The sequence below is a fragment of the Cololabis saira genome, chromosome 20 (assembly GCF_033807715.1).
Source record: "Cololabis saira isolate AMF1-May2022 chromosome 20, fColSai1.1, whole genome shotgun sequence".
Classification (NCBI taxonomy): domain Eukaryota; kingdom Metazoa; phylum Chordata; class Actinopteri; order Beloniformes; family Belonidae; genus Cololabis; species Cololabis saira.
In genome coordinates, this window is record NC_084606.1 from 11628725 (window position 1) to 11652283 (window position 23559).

Sequence of the window (23559 nt, forward strand, 5' to 3'; positions counted from 1 at the left end):
AATTGCAGCACATTTTGCAGCACACAGCCTGTTCAAGGCAACGGAGAGATACACTAGAGGGCTCATTCGTTATGATTTGGAACGCTTCATCTGACATTATTACTAGAAAACTTAAAACGTATACAAATTTTTTTCATAAATCCTGCCTCAATCCTGCCTCATGCTCCTTTAAGCTGCTTCTTCTCATATCTACACAGACATTTGAAATTCAGACAAAAATACATCTGGACAGATGTTTTATTGGTACCGTGTGGTAGTTAAGATGAATTTGATTTTTTTAGGTGCAGTCATAATCAGACCTGCTTTTGGTCTGTTGGGTTCAAGATGTTAACTCATCTGTAGATGCAATTTTCCAGACCATCCTCTGATCCTGGAGATCCCTTCACGTCCTGTGATGATAGGAAGTGATGTCACTCTGCACTGCCGACATGTGACTGGTGGCCCAGTTTCAGCTTACTTCTACTTCAATGAAGAAGTTCTTCAGAAGCAACCGATATCAGAGCTCACCATCCATGATGTTCAGCAGACTCATGAAGGTCGCTATAAGTGCTCCTCTGATGAGTTTGGACCATCTCCTCAAAGCTCTCTGAGGGTCAGAGGTCGGGATGGTGAGAGCACTTCCTGTTAAAAGACCTTCTTTGATAATAAACCAACTGTTGAAGATGTTTCTATCATTTCTCCTGTAGATCCAACAACAACACCTTCAACCAGTTCTCTTACAGCCTCTTCCACTCTTCCTCCTAGTCCTCCTCCTAGTCCTCCTCCCGCTCATGTTCTAGTCCTGGTTGTGGGAGTTGTGGCTTCCTTGGTTCTGGTTCTGCTTCTACCTGTAATTCTGATGTGCAGAAAAAAAACAGGTGGGAATCATGATTTTCTGTTCTCATTTCATTCTGAAGTAGTGTTTGGTTTTGTTTCTCTTCTCTTTTTTGTGCATGACAGGACAGGTAAATGGTCTGCTGTTACTTGCACAGAGACCTCAGTACCACTGAAGCAGTCTGTTTTCAGATAACAGCAACACAAGGACAACTCTTGTTCATCTCTTCCAAACTTAACTGATAAATATATTCATGTCATTTCATGAATCAGTGTGATGATCAGAGGGGGGACTCCAGGTCAGCATGCAGCTCCTGAAGCTCTGGCCTGCAAACATGCACAGAAGAGAAGGGGGGGGGGGGGTTCTAAGATGATGCATATGTATTTGACATAATCTCTAAATAAACTGTTTCGTCTCTGCAGGACAAAATCACTCATGTCCAGGAGACGTCATCTACGCTGAAGTAGACTTTTCCTTATCAGCCAATCAGATTCCAGAGAGCCAGTCAGCTGTTTCCAAGCTCCAATCAGAGGAGGCCAACTGTATTTATGGCCTCACCTGTGATCCTGCAGGTGAAGCTCAATGAAACTCCAACATGTGAAGTTTGGAACGTATATGAGTTTATATAAGAAGTTAAATGAAAGTGTAAAACATCTCATTCACAAATCCTGAAAAACTATTTTTGTTGTGTGAAATCAGCTGACTGAATGTACCAAGAACCAGTCAAAAACCAAAACAACCCCACATGGAGATAAGTTATAGAAATGGGTGTAAGATGGATGAACAAGGGAAGTTCCATGTTTTCTAAGAAGTTTCTGCAGGACCATGTTCTCCAGGACCGCCTGTACCACAGGTAAAGACCATCACCAGCCGTTAACACTGAGTTGAAAAAACACGGGAGACCCCTCGCAGTTATGAAGAAAACAAGTCTCATCGTGTCCTCTCAAATGCAACTTGCATGGACGACCAGCAGATGTCCCTCACATGTAGTAGTGTGATCACACACTTACTATGATTTGTTGTAGTTAGTTTAAATAAATCATTTATTTAACTTTGAACTGTGTGTGACCTCTCCTTTGTTGTAAACCCTGAACCAGGGTTGTAACAATTGATTGATTGATTGATTGATATATTTATTTGGTCACGTTGTAAAGTTATTTGTCGATCGATACAACGTTTTTTTCATGTATATCAAGGATCAAAAGGTGTAGACAGAAGCCAAAGCTTATTTTGTCTACCCTTTTAACATAATATAACCACTACAGTGCAAGATTTGAAAAAAACAAAACTAAATAACTACGTGAGAGAGAAAATAAATAAATAAATATATATATACACACACATACACATACATATATACATATATATATATATATATATATATATATATATATATATATATATATATACATACATATATATACATACATATATGTATATATATATATATATATATATATATATATATATATATATATATATACATACATATATACATACACATACATACACATACACATGCATACCCACATACATATGAGATAAAGAAAGAAAAAAGTAAATAAATTGGAAAAAGAAATAATGTTGCTCAAACTGGCCTATCTCGGCTTAACAGCATCAAGATGTGAATACATTCATCCACATGTACCAAACCCCCTTATATATACATAGCTGTGCATACATACATACATATATATGCACTTATTTATACCTGTATACATATACATACATGTGCACTCATCTACACATACATGCATACATAAGCATTCATATACATACTTCCACATACATGCATCCTTCCATAGACATAATACACACATAATTCTGTCCATAATTTAGCAATAAATTTACATAAATTGCAAAAGTCCATTAAAAATTGTGGTCACCGAAAGAAAGAAAAAAAAGAAAAATTGTGGTCACCGAAACAATAGAAAGGAAGAAAATAGATAAATGAATATAAAAATAGATAAATAAAAAGAATGAGGAAAAAATAAATAAATGAATGAATGAATGAAAAATGAGTACTTAAATTATAAATAAGGAAGGAAAATCATATTGACAAGTACAAGTGGTTCAGAATAAATTGACGGTTGTAATCAGAGTATACAATTCGATTGCAAGGGGAGTATTCGTGTGTTTTAGACACTGTTGAAATAAGGAGATTTCATTCTTAAGAGCAGTCCATGAAGCGGGGATTTAGCGTAGCGACACTTGTGAATATAGTATTTTGTAAGAATAATCAAATTGGCTTTCAAGATGGCGGCAAGCTAGTCGGACGCATTTCTCTCGCCTCCGCTGGTGTGTTAGAATTATCTAAATAAATTAAACAGAATATTATGGAAAAGTGAGCTATTTTATCCCCATAACCAAAATCCTTGATGGGAGACAGAAAATCGAGCAGACTCCGAGGCAAACATCAAGCTAAGTTGGAGTTCAGTTCTATTGGAGGCCGAGGTGGTGGAAAGGCTAGCGTTGGTAGCATTAGCATGGACCCGGAGGAAAAGTCCGGCATGGAAGACGGAGGGGAAGGCGCTGGAAATGCGCTGATTCTAGAAGCTATCAGGGATCCGAAATCTGACTTTTCTAAGAGACTGGATTCAGTCATGCTGGCAATTGAAGGAGTGAAGAAGGACGTTGGGGGATGTAAAGAACATGTCAAATGTGCGGAGGCCCGAATCTCCAGCGCGGAGGATACTGTGGCTGGGCTACAAGCCAAGGTGCAAAGGTTGGAGAAACAGCACGCGGAGATGGGAGAAGGTTATCTCCATGGAAACGAGGTCCAGAAGACTGAACTTAAGACTGGTTTCTCTGCCTGAACATGCTGAGGGGAGCAACGCTTGTGCTTTCCTGGAGAGGTGGCTCCCCGAAACGCTCGGAATAACGTCTGGGATAACCGTGGAAGCGGCCCATAGGATCGGTCAGCGAAGGGACGGCAATGCTCCACCAAGAACCATGATTATGAAGTTCCTGGATCGCCGGGACCTGGAGAAGGTGACGCAAGCCATTAAAGCTATAACCACAGCCAACTGGCTTATGAGAACATATATTACTCCAGAAAAAATGAATAAGTTTAACGGAGATATACCTGATTTGTGCTATAGATGTGCTGCAGAGAAGGGCACTTTGTTCCACTGTCTCTGGTCATGCCCCAGGTTAATGGAGTTTTGGAGGGAGGTGGGATGGGAAATTCAGAAAATACTGGATATCTCCATCGTACTAGAACCCAAACTCTTCCTGCTGGGACTCTATCCAGATGGTCACACGTACAGGCGAAGTGAGCAGAGGTTTATTGATATTAGTTTACTGCTAGCCAAGAGGGTTATTGCTATGTCTTGGAAGAGTCCACACAAACCAAACATCAAGAAGTGGTTCCAGGAGATGTCACTGTGCTTACCGGTTGAAAGGATAACATACATCATCAAGGACAAACAAGAAATCTTCGAGGAAGTCTGGGGTTGTTTTATTGACTATATGAAAAATGAGAACCTAAATCATCTAATGGAAGAGCCTGGAGGAGAGTAGTGCCTTTGTCTGTTGTGTTTCGTTGTTTTTTTTTTTTTTTTTTTTTTTTTTTCCTTATTTTAATGTCACTGGTCTCGTGTAGCACTGCTTTTCTGTTTGTTGTGTTATGTTAAAAAAAGGAAAACAATAAAAGATATTGTTTAAAATAAAATAGGGTTTTGTATTGAGAGGTCAGCTCTACGGCTTCCCAATGTCCACAGTAACATTTACATAAAGCAGCAATCTTTCAACTGACAGAGTTTTATATGAGCAGCTGTTGATTCCATCTGTTTTCATCAAAGAAGATGTTTGTTGCAAGAGCTTCATCCTTGAATTAAAAAAAGAGAAGAAGAGCTTAGTTAAAAGACAAAAGGCATGACAGATATATTTGATTTGATCTTGAATAAGCTGAAACAAACTGAGACTATAGTACTTTTAAAACAGGGCTCTTACTGTAATTCCCCCTACTAGACAAGGGAAGTTTATTTCCATTGCACAATTCAAACAACAAGGTGATTCAAAGGGCTTTACAAAAACAGTAAAACACAAATAAAAAGCATGATTTAAAATGTAAACAAAAAAAAGAAATAAGAACAACAGATACAATCTGTAGTGAAAATATGATCAAGTTTTATAACTGCAGGTTTGGAGCTTTACTCAGATGCAGCTGAGAACAGGAGGAGTGTTTCAGCTGATCTGAGACTTTCTGGGAGTTTGTTCCAGACATGTGGAGCAAAGACGCTGAATGCAGCTTCTCCATGTTTTCCATGTTGTTTTTTTAACCTAACATCCGTGCATCACAGCACATGAGAAATTTGAGCCAGTTTGCCTGAACCGAGACGTCTTATGGGCTGCCCTCGTCAGCCTCCACGGCCGGGAGAGTGCTGCTCATCTATGTTTTAGATACCTGTCGCAGTTAAACTAACGCGGCTTATCTTCCCAGAGCAACCGGACTACGTCATCGCCCCCAGAATGCATTGCGCAGGTAAAACATGGCGCCTCCCGCAGGTCAAAATATGTAATAAACATTGTAGATTTTTAAAGCAATTACATTATTTTGTGTGTTTCTAACAACATATTTTAGTATAAGAGAACAATTGTGGCTTATTAGGGCCTACACGTCTTAATAACCGGGGTTCCTTTTAAAGCTGACTTAGTGTTTCTGTAGGAAACCCACATGCGCACCAAAGATCAAGTCACACTTAAATGTCCCTGAGTTTTTGAGGTGTTTCACTCTGATTTCAATTCTAAGGCCAGGGGGGTTGCTATTTTAATTGGTAAGTCAATTTAGTTTTCAGCTTCTAAGGTGATATAATACTTAATTGTTGCAGGTACGCTATTTCATATTCCCATTTTATTAGCATACATATATGGCCCCAATTTCGATGAACCACACTTTATGAATAAGCTATTTGAATGTTTTCGCTCATTGAACAATGAAAAGTAAGGACAAATCCATGATCAGTAACAGGTCTGACTCCAAACACCTGTTGGCAGGATGTCTAAAGAGCAAGAAGATGGGGTGAAAATGAAAAAGAAAATCTTTGCAATCATCGGTTGATTGACGGGTGAATGGATATGTTGGAAGGTAATAAAAAAAGTAATTGATGTCGGCTCTTCATCTTTATCATGGAGAAAACTAGTAAAAAACCAAAGAAGCCCTCTGGTGCCCAGTACAGAAAAAGATGCAAAGAAGGAGAGGAAAAACGGGCTAAAGATAAAAGTATGCAAATTTCTATGAGTGACGTGAGTGACAGTAGGCTATAGGTTGGAGGGTGTCACCCAGGGCGTAAATCTAGTCAGAGAAGTATGACTTCCTTGTGTTCCTCAGCTGTATATAATGAATAATGAACTTGGAAGTTAATTTTTCTCCATCTGAGCTCAGCTTTCCAACACTCTTTTCCCATTTTTCACCAGTGTGGAGTTTCGCCATGGAGACTTCTTCCTTCCAGAAATAACGTTCCCCTTACTGGGAGCAATTAACAATTAACACTTTAGCATTGAAGCTACTGGCGAGCTCAAATAAAAAATTTTAACCTGAAATAACAAAAAAAAAAACTAATACTCGAGTCTGAAATAACCATCAATTACTCATCAAAACAAAGTAACTTCCACTTGCTAGTGTATTTTGTTTACCGTTATATAATATTATAATGTCAAGTGCTTTGTGTTATTTGGACTGTTTTAATAAGTTTTGTAGACAATTTTTGTTTTCACATTTTTGCCCCGCTTTGATCTGCGGTGGTCCACCCCATGAAAATGTTGTTTCATTTGCTACCGAAAACAGAAAGGGGCCGTGAACCAGCTCTGGAACTGGTTTGGTGGAAAAGGGGAATGAGATTCCGATCTAATCAGTGGCAAAAAGTGTAGCACAAGTTTCCCTGTGGTTTCTCTTTTTTTCCCCCTGTTGCTCGCTCCTGATTCATGACGTTTATTGGACGACACGTTTTTCCTCTTGAAATCTCACCTTCCGTTGCTCTGCAAGAGCCTGCCTTCACTCGCACTCAAGTGCTGTCAATCATTGCACAGTCAGATCACAGGTCTCTTCTCTCTTCCGCCTCATGGTAGCGCATATCCGCCTCAACTGAGTCAATCATTGGGAAGACTCCCCCCCAAACAGATAAATTACTTGTACTGACCTCTTTGGGTTTTTCTCATTGCCAGGGTCTCCCTTGTGAAACATCATGGTATAGCGGGCTACATCAGCAGGCGGCCGCACAATCTTCATATTCTGCAGCCGAACCCTGTGTGTATCACAGCAGCATGAACCAGAAAATGAATGAAGGAAAATGCATCACATCTACTGTAAACATGAAAGACCAGCGATGATCTTCTATTATGTTTCTCACCTTGTGTAAAGGTCATCATCTTCCCCACCCCAACCCCAGTAAACGTTTGGAAAACCATTCACTTTTTGAAACTGTTCTCTGGTAAAAGCGGTAACTCCACCAAAGTTGTTTTGGTAACGCAGCCTGTGGAAAATTACAATTCTTTTAGGACAAAAGACAATAGCATTGGATATTTACGGGAGAAGAATAAAGTTTAACCACTAACCGTCAAACAGTGTTGTGCATGAACGCGTTCATTGATCACGTTCATTTCTGTGAGAACGTTGAACTGAACGCAACATATTTACACATAAAGAACTTGAACGTGAACTTGTTCATTCTGCAGATCATGAACTGGAATTTGAACTGTTCAGATTATGTGAGTTGCAGCTTCACTGTTTAGGTCCAATTATTACGGAATAATCCTTCTTATTTCACCAGCGGGCGGCGCACACATTTAAAATGCTCGACGAGCCCGTTGCAGTCTTTACGAATGAAGGCTGATTTATGGTTCCGCGTTACACCAACGCGGACCTACGGCGTAGGGTACGCGGCGTGCGGACCGTATGGTTCGCGTCGCCGCGTACCTTACACCGTAGTCTTCGCCGTCGATTTAACGCGGAACCATAAATCAGCCTTGACTGGTGAAGAGAGACGTTGCAGACGCAGCGTCAGCGAGCCATCAGATGATGATCCGTTTATCATTATCTGCGGGAATTTTACACATCGTCTCCCAAAGAGTCTGACGGTAGGAAAGTAACCTTTCTGTGCAAATTATGTCCACCTGCGCTGAGAGAACAAGTCCGAGCGTCTGCCTCGTCAACTTCAAATTTGAAACGTCATGTGGAGTTAAAGCATCCGTCCAGTGTGAGAAAATATCTGCGAGTCCTTAACAATCAAAAAAGTTCCCAGAAAGACCAAGAGGTCTGATTTCCCAGTAACAGGTAGACAAATTGATAATGCACTACAATGTTGCAGATTTACAGCCTCTGAATAAAGTTGAAACGCCACTAGGACAATACATGATTGTATTCAGCAGGGGTCTCCAACCCTGTCCTGCATGTTTTACATGTTTCCTTGCATCATCACACCTGATTCTAATTAATGGCCGTCATCAGCTTGTCATCCAGGTCTGCACAAGTCTGTTAATGACAGTCATTTATATCAGGGTTCTGAGGGGAAATATCTAAAACATGCAGGACAGGGGGTCCTGAGGACCAGGGTTGAAGACCACTGGTATACGGTGAACACTTTTAGGATAGGGGGGCTTTTCATTCGTACTTCTCACCTAAAAATATTGAAATGAACTGAATTTGAACTAGTTCAAAATGAAAATGGTGAACTATGAACGTGAACAGTTCATTTTTAAACTATGTGAACTGAACTTTGAACTAGTTCATGAGAAGTATGAACTTGCACACTGCCGTCAAAACCCATAAAACTCAACAATAAAGAATAAAGTTTAACCATTAACCCTCAAAGCCCATAAAACTTAACAGCAATAAAACTGAAATTAAACCTTTGATCTTAGTTGTATACTTACTTGTATCCTGTGCTATTCCTGCCAACTATCAGGTGTTTGGGCCGATTGTCGTCACAGATATATACATTCTTGTCATTTTCAGGAATCAGGTCCACATCATGGAAGATGAAGCAGTCCCAACTGTGGTCCTTCAGCGCCTCCAAATACCCTACATTCATGAGCTTGGCTCGATTAAAAGTTGCATCTCCAGCCTGTTTAAAAGAAACGAAAAGAAAACACATGCCACGACAATAAACATGTTCACTCCAGAAATAAGAGTTTAAGCATACATTCTCTGATATGAAACACTGCATATCTATTTAGGGGACAGATACCTGGTGGACGACATAAATGGCATAGTGTAGTTGCTGTCTTTGTAGAAATGGGTGCAGGTGATACAGGAAGTAGATGAGGTGGGTTTCTCGCCAGCGATGTGGGATGATGATAGCTACGCTCTGCCGCGCTGTACAGCCCGAGGGCTCATACTCTCCCTCAGACACTCCTTTGTTCTCATTTTCTACATTCTTCAATGTCAGAGAAGACTCAAAGGACGGCTTCACGAGTCCCTCTGTGTAAAAATTGACCAATGTCTTATGCCAACACTGTTCAGCTTCTGCATACGGTATGTGTCACATAAGCACAGATAATTAGAATAAGATACAAAAAAAATTTCACATTTTAATGAGGGTCTGCTGATGAATAACTCACAGTTTCAGTCTATTTTCAAATGCTGCTGCCTTGTTAGATGACAGACAACCCTAAGCATCTAAAAATACAAGATCTTGAGTTTTTAAAGGACTTTGTGCTACATTCAACTGTCTATAAACAGCACAAATAAACACATTTAGGCTCAGGAGGTCACCCTCTAAGCCTGGAGATGAAGTTTGTTTTACAACACTAAGATTTGCTTAGCATTTTTATTGGTCCTCTTTTAACTTCTATGATTACGTTTTATGAGTCTTTTAGTCACTTCTAACCAAACATTCCTCAAATAAAATTAAAACAAATATTATAACATAAAAGAAAGTCTTTTGTGCTGCTTTAATAATTCAGAAATGTTTCAAGATTACAAACACTGTACAATTTTATGCTTCACAAGCCAGTTTAAAATTAATACATTCTATTCATGGGTCTAGATTCTTGGCTTAAAAACAGTAATTAAACTTACATATTAAAATAATCTGAATAGTGAGATCTTCAATTTATGAACCACACCGTCACTCTGCTGAAAACTCAAACCAAGATAATTCATGGATGAATTATTGTGACAATGCCGTATCTTTTTTTAACTTGTCTACGGCAATTGTTTTTTTTTTTGTTTTTGTCTTTCAATCATGATATCATTTAGTCAAAGTAAACTTAGATCACTTACAAACTTGCAACTGGATTTCATTAACTTCTGAAAATAGCCAATAGTCAGAATATGTAGATATACCGGAACATTTATTCATTGGTCTTGGTTTACGCTTACGCAGCAATGGAGACTCCACTGGGCATTCGCCCTTTTGTGTTGCAATGTATAGCTGATCAGGTGTTGAAGTCCCGTTGTCAGGTTGATCCATCAGATTGTCTTTTCTTGTTTGCATTGTGGCAGAGAAAACCGGAATGATTTTCAAAGCTTCACCAGAGAAGATGGCTATCCAAACCAGGACCAACACTGAGAAAAAGCTTAATAAAAAATATCTCCTTCTGTACAAATGATCACCGACAGCTAAACAGAACCACATGGCAGATTTTGTGACAGAAAGAACAAAAAATTAAAAAGGCAAATATGTATCCTATTATTCATTGCATCAGGTATTTCTTCTGGTCAGAGGCTTTCAGCAAAAATCCAACTCCCGTGGACCTCGTCAACTTCTACAACAGCACACCCTTCATCCCTAAACAAACTGGCCTAAAAACCAAAACTGGCACCTTACTCACTCACTCACTTGTTCAACCCGGAACTTCACAAACTCACAGTCTCACAGTATACGCCGTGGCATACACACACCTATAAAAATATCTTATCTGTTATTGCAGGCAAATGCGCCTTCAGTGTGTGTCACCTTTATAATCCTGCAAAGTCTCTGCCTCGCCTGTTGCTTGTTTTTTTTCGCAGCCAAGTCTGCAGAGATGTGCTTCCTTTAGCTGCCTCCTTGAATTGTCTCTTTGCCGTGGGCATTTCGAATTGTCTTCATTTTACAACATACAAGATTAGATTGCTATTTAATCACATTGAGTGAATAATTCAAATGATGCATTATTTCCATCTTGCTTGATAAAACGAAATGTCTGCAGCTGGATGAAACTTTGGTTATCTTACCACAAAACAACCTGTGCCACGTTGACTGCGAGCGAGCTGGCTGTCGGATTATTTAGGCTCACTAAACGTCCCAAACTCGACATTGGATTTTAGAGAAGTTGATTGTGATCAATTATTATACTATGTAGGCTACATTTCTTTTGTTTTTCTTTTTTTTTTTTTTTAGGCTACATTTCAAGCTCACCTTTTCAGACCCGTTCTGGCGGTCGCTCTACTGAAACTAAATCAATCGATGCCAGGCAAATCGATTAACCACCACTTTATCAGAGCATAAATCACACACAGCTGTTTCCTGTTTCCTGTTAGGACACATGGTACTGTGAGAGACTGACAGTTTTTTCTAGATACTACTTTTTTAGATATTTTAGAAAACATTTTTTTTAATACTCATTTTATACAAGTTAAACAAAGTTATATGAGTCTTCTGAGGAGTAAAGACCATGGATGCAGTTCACTAAGAATGATTTTAAACAGATCCTAGGATCCTGCAGCAGCAAGGCTCTCAGGCTTCAGGCCCAGTGTACCTGGCCAAGCCGCATAGCTGCCTATACTCTACCCACTGCTCTGCAGCCTGAGACCCACTCCATCCACTGCTCTGTAGCCTGAGGACTACCCAGCCCAGCCAGTTGTGAAATGCAGAGTAAAAACAGTGACAAAGTAGACTCAGATAAGCCTCTATCTGAAAACTTAGGCCTCGTAGGCCTTTAATAGAAAGTGCAGGTATGGCTACTTTGGAAGTAGATGCAGCAATATTTGAATCAATTAATGCCAGATTAAGCAAACTGGATATTCTTGAGTCCTTACAAATGGAGATCCGTGACCTGAAAATCAGCTTGAAGTTCAGCCAAAATCAGATTGAAGATTTAAGAAAGGAAAATGTTACTCTCAAAGAAGCAGTGAATAAGGTAAAACAATCTTCCAGCTCTCTCATGCAGGATAACAAGCGCATGAAAGAAACATAGCTGGACATTCAGTGCAGAAATATGAGAGACAATCTAATTGGTGCTGGCATTCAAGAGGACAATGCTGACCCTGAAACAACGGTGAGAGAATTCATGTCCAAACACCTCAAATTTTCTTCTGAGGTTGTTAAAGGCATCGCATTTTCCAGAGTTCACAGACTGGGCAAACCAAGTGAGGGTAAGAACCGGCCAATTTTAGCTCGTTTTGAACACTACAAGCAGAAAGAAATGGTGAAGAGTCATGGAAGGGAACTGAAGGGAACCTCATTCTGGCTGAATGACCATTTCCCTGCAGAGATTAATGCCAGGAGAAAAGTTTTGTTACCTATCATGAAGGAAAAAAGGGCTCAAAAATGTAAAGTGTTGATGATTTTTTTTAACTGACTCAGATGTAAATGTTGAGGGGTTCTCTATTTTTAGAAAAGACAGAAATCAGTTTGGAGGAGGTGTGGCCATTAATGTACAGAATAATTTTCCCGCCAAAGCACGTTATGATTTAATGAGAGATCATATTGAAGCTCTTTGTGTACAAGTTCACGTCCCTCATCTTAACCAACCACGACAGGCACCAGAGACCTTGCGTCCACAACTTCGAGCCACCGCGTCGACAATGGAGGCCGAGAACATGGTCTACTCGGACTCAATGTCCCCCGCCTCCCCCGGGATCTGAGAGAAGTCATCGGAGATGAGAGTTGAACACTTCCCTGACAGAGGGCTCAGCCAGACGTTCCCAACAGACCCTCACAATATGTTTGGGTCTGCCCGGCCTGTCCAACCTCCTCCTCCGCCAGCGTATCCAACTCACCACCAGGTGACAGCTCAGCCCCTCTCTTCACCCAAGTGTCCAAGACATACGGCCGAAGGTCAGATGAAACAACAACAAAGTCAATCGTTGACCTCCGGCCAAGGGTGTCCCGGTGCAACATGCACTGATGGACACCCTTATGCTTGAACATGGTCTTCGTTATGGACACCAAATATTCAATATACAAAACATGAATAACTAATTTAAATAAACATGCCCTTACATGCTGAATGTCTGTCCTTAGAAACTATATTAATCTGTCTTCCAATCAGGAACAATTAGTTCCTTGGTTATTATGACCGATTAAATTATGCTTTGTCGAATGGCAAATGTTTGTCTTTGAAAATATGAAAGCTCCATTGGCTAATTATCGGGCCGAACGTTAACTGAAATGATGGAAATAACTTACTTATACAAGTTTTTTGCAAAGCACAATCTTGTGGTAAAATTAAATCTTGTGTTAGTTGAGTTAAGATCATATTATTGTTTTATAAGCATGGGAAAGATCGTGGCAAGAAGGCTAACAAATGTAAAAGTTATGACCACCACTAACAGCCCCTCGTTCATGACAACGATACCATAATCATACAGATGATGTAGTTGTGTACCTTTATCCTTTGCTCATTTCTCTTCTTCTTCCTTCCCCTTTTTCCTTTATTGGGCACCTGATGGCTTTGATCTTTTTCTGACCATTGAGTTTATTTGCCATACAATAATCGTTAAAGCTAGATTTTGCATGATCCCCCAAAACTCAGGAGACATGACTAAATATTTTCAGCTTTTTTTAATCGCATATTTTTATTAGCCATTTACACCATTCAGAAAAAACATGCAGGAATGTATTAATTATATTATGAATAAGTTATTTGCAAGAAAGTGGTGGTGGTGTGGGAGACCCTCCTCCCTCTCACGCAGCACTGTGTGCCGTGGTCTGCACACACGCAGCAACTCGCCACCCAATATGCCAATTCCCCATACAGTGACACTGATAATAGAAGACCACAGATTTAATTTTTTTTTAAGTGCTAGGGCCGCCCCACATGTGTCACAGCTGTCCGGTTCGCCCGTGCCTAAAACCGCCTTTGGATATTTTAATGCTTCAGATGTAAGATTTAAGCATATAGAACACACTTAAAGGGAAAGAAAATAAGTGTCAAATAACAGAGTTTTATGATTTTGTGTTGTTGGGATACAAGCGGTCGAGATGAGTTTCCTCCGCAGGGTGGCTGGACGCTCCTTTACTAGAGGGATGGGGAGAGAAGCTCAGTCACTCGGGAGGAGCTCGGAGGAGCTTTTTCAAGTGTGGACCTATCATGCCATTCATTCACCAATATCATCTAACAATTAATAATAATTGAGCTAAATAAAATGATATGATGAACTTCCCCCTCCCTGACATGCCCTCATCACGAGCCTCCGAGGATTAATTAAGAAAAAAGAGAAGGGGGGAGTAAAATCAGTAGCCTGTGGTGCAGTAGCTGAGGCAAAGATGATTCACAGAGGAGATGGAGGAGGACCTTGCCAAACACTTGAAACAACTAGCTGACCAGTTTCATGGTCTCAAACCACTCAAGTGCCCCCAACTGGCATTTAAATATGCAAATAAAAGCAATATCCCTGTCCCTGACAATTGGACAACGAACCAATGTGAAGGTAGGCTAGGGCAGGGGTTCTCAAATGGGGGTACGTGTACCCCTGGGGGTAAGTGAAGGCACTACAGGGGGTACGTGAGATTTTAAAATATACATATATTTAAAAAGTAACATCCATGCAAAAATCCTTTAAAAATAAATATTTCATAAATAATTGAGGAAAATATAAGTCTAAATTCATAAAATTAATTTTATCTTCAGGAGTAGGCTATTCAACTTATTATCCTAAAACCGCAGAGTCTCCCCCACACCAGGATGGTTCCACCTAACCTGTCAAATGCCACCTGGCTTCACCTGTCAATCACTTGGACCAACGATGGAGTCGTGGTTGAAGCATAGCAGCAATATTTTTATGTTTAATAAATCAATAAAGCACAGTGCTCTGTTTTAGGTCTTTTTTTTACAACCAAAAGTGTTTTGCACTGGTTAGGGGGTACTGGGCTGAAAAAATATTTCACAGGGGGTACATCACTGAAAAAAGGTTGGGTATACAAGAGATCACATGATTGTGTAGGTTGACAAACTGATATTGCTACAAAGCTTATTCTTTTTAAATATTTCTTTCCCATTTTATCACCCAGTGCTGCTACCTAGACAGTCCTGGGCATTGCCATCCTCTACCAACCCCAGGAGGGCCCTGCACTGAGCTCAGGTCTCCTCCTTAACCTTAGGAGTGAGCAGACTCCACACAGAAAGATCCTTTTGCCAACCCCACCCAGGGTGTGGGCACTGAAGTCATGGGGGAACTTACACGCACTTCAGCGCCCACAGCGTCCCCAGCGGGAATCGAACCCAGGACCTTCTTGCTGTGAGACGGCTGCACTACCTGCTGCGCCGCTGCGCCACTCAGCATCTCCCTCCGGTAAGAGCTTACATGGACGACATCACAACGTTGACCACCACCGTCCCATGCACCAGGAGGCTGCTCAGAAAACTGGAAGAGAACATCAGTTGGGCCCGTATGAAGATCAAACCATCCAAGTCATGAAGTATCTCAATTGTGAAGGGAGTGCTCTCTGACCTTAAATTCTTCATTGGCGAAGACCCAATCCCAACAGTGTCTGAGCAGCCAGTAAAAAGCCTTGGCAGGTGGTATGATACAAGCCTGAAGGACAAAGACCAGGTGCAACAACTGCGGAAAGACATCAGCAGTGGCCTGCTGTCCATTGAAAAAACACAGCTACCTGGAAAGTTAAAGGCCTGGTGCCTGCAGTTTGGACTCTTACCACGGATGCTGTGGCCGCTCGCAGTGTATGAGGTCCCAATCTCAACCGTAGAGAAGTTGGAAAGAAGAGTCACAAGCTACATCAAGAAGTGGCTAGGAGTTCCACGTTGCCTTACCACCATAGGCCTCTACGGAGATGGCATCCTCAAGCTGCCCCTCACCAGTCTCACAGAAGAGTTCAAGTGTGCAAAAACAAGACTCCAGATCGATGACACTGAATGAATCCAGAGACTTAGTGATGAGCAACAACGCACCGACCCTGGCCACCGGGCACAAATGGACACCAGCCAAAGCAGTGGAGGAAGCAACAGCAGCCCTCAAACATACTGACATTGTGGTGTGTGTTCAGCAGGGAAGAGGAGATTTTAGGCTAACAGCTACTCGTCCGGCTTGGAGTAAGGCCGCAGCACCAGAACGGAGGAAGATGGTGGTGGAGGAAGTATGCCACAAGGAGGAGGCTGGAAGATGGGCCAAGTCAGTCTCTCTTGCCAAACAGGGACAGTGGACATGATGGGACACTGTAGAGAGGAGGAAGATCAGCTGGAAGGACATGTGGGCCATGGAAGCAAGCATTTATGTTGATTCAGATCTGTAATGTTTTTCTGTCATTACTTTAGTCTTGATTAGTGGCTATCCAGAGTTGTTATAGTTTTGTATTTTTCCATTAGTTTCCATTAGTTTCAGTATTATTTTTTGTTTGTTATTATAATACGGGGTATTTGTTGTGGGTAAGGTTTAAGAAGTTCAAAGCAGGTATTACAATACAAAACACAACAGTGTTTTATATTGTAATGTAATAAAGTAAAAAATGTAACGAAGTTATTGTCAGAAAGTGTTAGTCATGTTCCATGTGTCCCTTTTTAAATTTCAGCACCTGCCCCCTTCAAAGGTCTCTGTACGTCCCTAGTTCCTGAAAACTCTTGAAGATCTGTCAAAAGAAAACCCCCCTGAAATCCAACTTGAGTACTTCCATCACAAGAAATGTGAGAATAAAATGAGTTCAACTTTGTCTAAAATAACATTTTCTTAATTTTTGCAATAAATAACACTGCATTTAGCTTGTTGCTAACCAATAAGCTAATTTTCAGCAAGTTAACAAGAGGCTGGCAAAAATTATCTGTAAACTGGCTAAAATTATCTGTAAACTGGTTAAAATTAGCTGATTTTCTAGCTAAAAAACTAATTTGCTGATTAGCTGAAATGAGCTTTCAGCTAAAAGAGGCTAATTTTGGGAAGCTAACATGCTGCTTTTTTACCTAAAAATTAGCTATAAGCTGGCTAACTGTTTTATTTTACCTCTAACAAGCTCATTTTTAGCCAAACTATCTAAGAATAGCCTGACATCTGATGCTGAACCAGCATGTACACATAATTACAAATATTGTATTATGTTGTGGCAGGGTGGAGGAGGTGCAGCCACTCAGGCTGACGGGACACAGGTGTGGCCCGTCAACCTCTCCACCCTGCCAGCCTTATAAGAGGAGAAGCTGCTGCTGAGACTGGTGGTCAGACTGAAGCTGCTGAGTGATGCTGTGCTTGTGCATGTGTGGGTGTTTGCTTCTGGTGAAATAAAGTGTAAAGCCGTGAGGTAGTAGCTGCCAGGCGCCAGGCGACGGCTCCTGGGACGGAGTCGGAGGCGGAGTCGGCTGCGGAGGCGGAGTCGGCTGCGGAGGCGGAGTCGGCTGCGGAGGCGGAGTCGGCAGCGACGGCGGGTCCCGCGGAGACGGGGCCGGACCAGCGGCCAGAGCGGGGCGTCAAGGAGAAGGCGGTCCTGGAGGCGGACCGGCAGCTGGCACGGGGCCGCGTCACGGAGGAGGGGGTGGTCCTGGATGCACCGTTTGGCCCGAGGCCACCATGGGCCCAGCCCCGAGAGCGGCTTCCTCACCGGTCGGGCCAACGCCGGGGACGACCCCCCGACCGTTCCCGCTGGTCCGCCCGGCGCCAAGGGCGGCCTCCCGACCAGGAAGTTGCCATCCATAAAATTAACAACGGCAAATGTTTTAACAGCGAAGAAATAAAATTGACTCCAAAGGATGGATTAATTAAATGAAATGGATAAAGAGTAATTCAACTGATCAAACATTACATTAGAATATACAAACCCGTTCAAAACCAGCATGAGCCAGAGAAAGGTAAAACACCTGATCACTTTTATCTGTGAGACAATAAAAGCAGGTATCCTGTTAGATGCCCTGGATTTAATTTGCTATGGACACAAAGCAAATTGGGGTATGATTGAAGATGGTCTTTTATGTGTATGTGGTGCTGTTGTATTATTAAATCACATAATTTCTAATTGAAAAAGAAAACAAACGCATGTACGTGATGCAGAACTGTCATGTTTGTGATTCTGAGATAATACCTAATGACTAAACAATGAAAAAATGCTTGTTTGAATAATAATTAGTTGAACAATACCTAGTGTACTAAATGGACATGATACTAAATGCTTCTATATTTCAGAGGTCGCAGCTGTTCGTCCAGACAGTTGTATGTATTTTTGTTGTGTTGGGATCTGCTCAGATCTGATCGTAGTCTATAATCGCTTGTGATTTCCTCTGGGGAGCCGATTCCGCTTTGGTCCGCGTTTATACTCAGCGATCCGTAAGTTTGCCATGTTGTTTGTCAATGACTGGTGGGAGTGGTCATGTGATGAGGATCATGTGAACGAAGTGGAAATATATATACAGTACGTATATATGCAATAGCAATGGACTTAAACACTGTCGGATAAAGTGCGCATAAAAGCATCTCTGCTTCACATCTTTTTTCGTTTAAATGTAAAAGTGACTAAAAGTAAAAGTGAGTAAAACGTCGTTAGTAAAATAAGATAACCCATCATTTTAATTTAGCATCATTTTGGGAAATCCTGTTCTCAAGTCTCCAACAGGTGGCAGTAATGATGTATTCAGAATAGTACAATGTAAAATTGTTAAAGGAGCATGAGGCAGGATTGAGGCAGGATTTATGAAAAAAATTCGTATATGTTTTAAGTTTTCTAGTAATAATGTCAGATGAAGCGTTCCAAACCAAAACGAATGAGCCCTCTAGCGCAGGGGTTCTTAACCTTTCTGACCTTGGGGCCCAATTTTTTCAGTACAGAGTGGCCCGGGGCCCATTAAATATTAACATTTTATAGCAGGGGTATTCAACTAAAACTTTAAGAGGTCCATTTAGAGAAGATTTACTCAAGCGAAGGTCCAGAACATCATAATATATATATATATATATATATATATATATATATATATATATATATATATATATATATATATATATATATATATATATATATATATATATATATTCAAGTAGCCTCATAGTTGTATATACATCTGCATCTGACTGGTATATTTAAAAAAGTACATATTTGCCACTTAATTCAAGTTAATGTGTAACTTGAATTACACACATTTTTTTCTCTTAAAAATAAAATACATTTTATTTTATTTTTCAAATGCTATCTTATTTTATTTCTCTACCAGCAGTTTGAATTTCCCCTTTTCTTTGTTAATTGTCTCAACACATTTTTATAATAAATTAATATAAACATTGGTGAGCCTGGAACGATATTTAGTTTTACAAAGCAAAACTTAGTCTGATTGTACTTTATTTAAGATATTACATTAATATTACATTAATCAGTTGTCAGAGGACTCAGCGCGTCAGGTTTCATCCGAGCCTGATCAGCTGAGACGCAGACGGGCACAGCCCGCAGCTCTCGGGATGCGGAGCACCTGAGTCTTTCCGATGCTTTTGAGAAAGCCCGAACAGCCCAGTCCAGCAGACACGTCAGCCCACGCATCTACATGTACAATACTTCAGCAGTAAACGACGGAGCCCGCAAGCCCGAGAGGCACCGACCTCCCCGGCCGCGGGGACGCGTCGGGATAAATGATCAGACCGCGCTCGCTCGCTCTGGGCGCAGACCCAAGTAATCGATCCCTGATACTGGCGGATCTAAACCTACTCTGTGCAAAATTAAGGATTTACTCTGTAAATACACACCATTTCTCTTACTATTACACGTACAGCTAGCTGAGGGTCTTCTCCTCATTTGGTCGGGAGTTGCTATGCAGTCCCGCGGCCCTCGCGGCCCAAACGTACAAAACAGATTTTTTTTTTGCGGCCCACTAGATGGCGCTCGCGGCCCAAGTGTGGGCCGCGGCCCTATGGTTAAGAATCACTGCTCTAGCGTATCTCTCCGTTGCCTTGAACAGGCTGTGTGCTGCAAAATGTGCTGCAATTCTGAGTCTGAATTTCCCGCGCTGTCCTGCGGATGTGACGTCACATGACGCTGCATGCGCGTTCTTCCCGTTCTCCCGTGCCGGCTTCGCTGTTGGCTGCAGTACCCCCGACGGCCGTCGTGGCGAAGGGTGGCGCTAATGAGTCTCATTTCTTAAAAGCAGCCTCATGCTCCTTTAAAGGAGCCGTCTGTAAGAAATGTCCAAAACTGGTACTGCAGTCACTTTCAAAATATTGTTGAGGGCGTGTACCCTCCCCCTCCTCCCCCCGACCAGAGGTTGCCAGGTAGGCTGCAGAATGCAGCAGGAACGTAGGCTGCCATGGCTGCGATAATTAGAGCCGAGCTGGCAACCCGGATGCCGAAACAATACTGACTTCGAGACCTGAGATAGGTGGAGGGTGGAGCTTCAGACCAAAACAAAAAATGACAACATAAACATCAGTTGAGGGCTGCAACTCCTCTTTTTAAACTGGAATATCCTGGCTTGAGTGCTGTTGTCAGTGACATAAGTATTTGAAATGAACATGATTTTTAAATGTCTGTTGACATATCGGGGTCATTTTATGAACCGTTTTATTATTGCTCTTACATACAGCTCCTTTAATTATGATTTATTTACATGATCTAATTACATTTCCATAGTAACGTAAGGCAGGTTGTGTCAGATTGGAGACGTGATGATATCTATAATACAAGAAAATCACAAAAAACATTGACTTTATTCTATTTATTCTTTATCGGCGTATAGTTTCAGCATAAATAGTTCAGTATGTTCAAATATATTAATTTTGTACATCAAATACGCAATCAGAACTACAAGTTTTACAGTTCGTATAACGACGACGGCACAAGAACCGCCCGCACGATGACCACTGAGTCAGTGCAGTGAGCAACATTCACCTTTTACCTGGAAGAATCAAAGTAGGATAGCTGTGATTCTCCTGTCAGTTCAGGAGCTGTTGGATGACAAAGGTAAACTGAGTTAAACCAAAATCACAGCAAATACTCTGTGCCTTTATTTGTCCCCGTTCCAGAGATCAAGGGAGCAGCAGGGCATCTCAGAGGAGCCTCCACAGAGAAGACTCCGTCGGGATGCTGATGACCTCCAGCTCTTCGTCTCTTCTCCGCTGGCCGGGCCAGTGCTCCACTCGTCTGTGCAGCCGGTAGTTTTCAGCAGCTTCACACTCTTCTGTTGCACAGAAACAATATATCCCAGCTTGATTTAGTCCACAGTCTAAATGAAGGACCTGAAGCACATCTTTTAATTGGTGTTTCCGTTACCATGACTAGGATCAGGAGAGCTGCATGACAGACTCGGAGGAATCTGCAGCGAGCAGATTTTATGAGGCTGATGATGAGACTGAGCCCTCCGTCCCTGATCCAGCATTCGGACCAGTGGAGGTGAGTGCCCCAGGTGTTTTTGCAAATGGTAGTTTTCAGCAGCTTCACACCCTTCTCTTGGGCAGAACCTAAATATCCCGGCTTGATTTAGTCTTTAAATGATGGAACTGAGCACATCTTTTAATTTGTGCCTCTATTCTTCTTGGATCCGCAGAGCTGCTCAACAGACTCGGACTCTCCAGCAACGGGACTCGATGAGATTGATGAACCAGAACCCTTCGTCCCTGCTCCCCAGGCAGGACTTGTGGAGGTGTTCGAACCATATGTACGTGCAGCTTCACACTTGACTGTTTGGCAATAACAGTATATCCCAATTTGATTTACCTTCAGAGTAGAGAAACAGTCTGAAAGGACTCTGCTGTCAAGGCTAGTTTTATTGTGGCAGAAGAGGTCGCAAAATCAGCCCCAGCCTTTTACAGAAGGAGACTTTATCAAAAACTGTATGCTAAGTTTGTGACACAGTGTGTCCAGACAAAAGGCAACTATTTTCAAACGTGAGCCTGAGTAGAAACAACGTTGCTGAACGTGTAGACCAGCTTTCCAGCTATCTGAAAGAACAGCTTGTGGGAAAGGGAAAAGATTTCATCGCATATTCTCTTGCTGTGGATGAGAGCGCGGACACGTCTGACATTGCCCAGCTGTCAATTTTCATTCGTGGAGTAGAATCCAGCCTGAGCACAACAGAAGAGTTTTTGGCATTACGTCCTATGCATAGCAAAACTACAGGACAAGATCTGTATGAAGAGGTATCCAGGTGTGTAAATGAGATGGGGCTGCCCTGGGAAAAAGTCGTAGGATTGACGACTGTGGCAGGGTGGAGGAGCTGCAGCCACTCAGGTGATGGGACACACCTGTGACCCATCACCCAGATTTATTTGTCCCCGTTCCAGAGATCAAGGGAGCAGGAGGACATCTCCTCAGAGGAGCCTCCACAGAGAAGACTCCGTCGGGATGCTGATGACCCCCAGCTCTTCGTCTCTTCTCCACTGGCCGGGCCAGTGCTTCACTCGTCTGTGCACCCGGTAGTTTTCAGCAGCTTCACACTCTTCTGTTGCACAGAAACAATACATCCCCGCTTGATTTAGTCCACAGTCTAAATGAAGGACCTGAAGCACATCTTTTAAATGGTGTTTCCGTTACCATGACTAGGATCAGGAGAGCTGCATCACAGACTCGGAGGAATCTGCAGCGAGCAGATTCTATGAGGCTGATGATGAGACTGAGCCCTCCGTCCCTGATCCAGCATTCGGACCAGTGGAGGTGAGTGCCCCAGGTGTTTTTGCAAATGGTAGTTTTCAGCAGCTTCACACCCTTCTCTTGGGCAAAACCTAAATATCCCGGCTTGATTTAGTCTTTAAATGATGGAACTGAGCACATCTTTTAATTTGTGCCTCTATTCTTCTTGGATCCGCAGAGCTGCTCAACAGACTCGGACTCTCCAGCAACGGGACTCGATGAGACTGATGGTCCAAAACCCTTCGTCCCTGCTCCCCAGGCAGGACTTGTGGAGGTGTTCGAACCATATGTACGTGCAGCTTCGCACTTGACTGTTGGGCAATAACAATATATCCCAATTTGATTTACCTTCAGAGTAGAGAAACAGTCTGAAAGGACTCTGCTGTCAAGGCTAGTTTTATTGTGGCAGAAGAGGTCGCAAAATCAGCCCCAGCCTTTTACAGAAGGAGAGTTTATCAAAAACTGTATGCTAAGTTTGTGACACAGTGTGTCCAGACAAAAGGCAACTATTTTCAAACGTGAGCCTGAGTAGAAACAACGTTGCTGAACGTGTAGACCAGCTTTCCAGCAATCTGAAAGAACAGCTTGTGGGAAAGGGAAAAGATTTCATTGCATATTCTCTTGCTGTGGATGAGAGCGCGGACACGTCTGACATTGCCCAGCTGTCAATTTTCATTCGTGGAGTAGACTCCAGCCTGAGCACAACAGAAGAGTTTTTGGCATTACGTCCTATGCATGGCACAACTACAGGACAAGATCTGTATGAAGAGGTATCCAGATGTGTAAATGAGATGGGGCTGCCCTGGGAAAAAGTCGTAGGATTGACGACTGTGGCAGGGTGGAGGAGCTGCAGCCACTCAGGTGATGGGACACACCTGTGACCCATCACCCAGATTTATTTGTCCCCATTCCAGAGATCAAGGGAGCAGGAGGACATCTCCTCAGTGGAGCCTCCACAGAGAAGACTCCGTCGGGATGCTGATGACTCCCAGCTCTTCGTCTCTTCTCCACTGGCCGGGCCAGTGCTTCACTCGTCTGTGCAGCCGGTAGTTTTCAGCAGCT

The 23559-nt window shown here is 42.1% G+C and overlaps 1 protein-coding gene across 2 annotated transcripts; it reads right to left on the reverse strand.

Annotated features, from left to right (window-relative positions):
* Nucleotides 1-4176: 4176 nt before the first annotated feature.
* On the reverse strand, nt 4177-10549 carry LOC133420660 (beta-1,4-galactosyltransferase 4-like). Of its 2 annotated transcripts, none has more exons than XM_061710418.1 (6): nt 10137-10549; nt 9001-9233; nt 8687-8877; nt 7165-7287; nt 6955-7059; nt 4177-4643 (listed from the first exon to the last, which is right to left on the reverse strand). In XM_061710418.1, the coding sequence occupies exons 1-6, from the start codon at nt 10390-10392 to the stop codon at nt 4514-4516; spliced, it is 1038 nt and encodes a 345-aa protein (XP_061566402.1). In that variant the 5' UTR covers nt 10393-10549; the 3' UTR covers nt 4177-4513. The 2 variants fall into 2 exon arrangements, with proteins under 2 accessions (XP_061566402.1, XP_061566401.1); XM_061710417.1 differs by having other exon boundaries at nt 9001-9278.
* Between the last annotated feature and the right edge of the window lie 13010 nt (nt 10550-23559).

What these genes read in the sequence shown, in the direction of transcription:
- LOC133420660 (XM_061710417.1), bottom strand. Translation starts at nt 10,392, where the DNA reads ATGTGGTTCTGTTTAGCTGTCGGTGATCATTTGTACAGAAGGAGATAT. An exon ending in GATGATGACCTTTACACAAG is followed by an intron (nt 7,060 to 7,164) that starts GTGAGAAACATA and finishes TGATACACACAG; the next exon opens with GGTTCGGCTGCAGAATATGA. An exon ending in AATGAGAAAAACCCAAAGAG is followed by an intron (nt 4,644 to 6,954) that starts GTCAGTACAAGT and finishes TTTTAATTCAAG; the next exon opens with GATGAAGCTCTTGCAACAAA.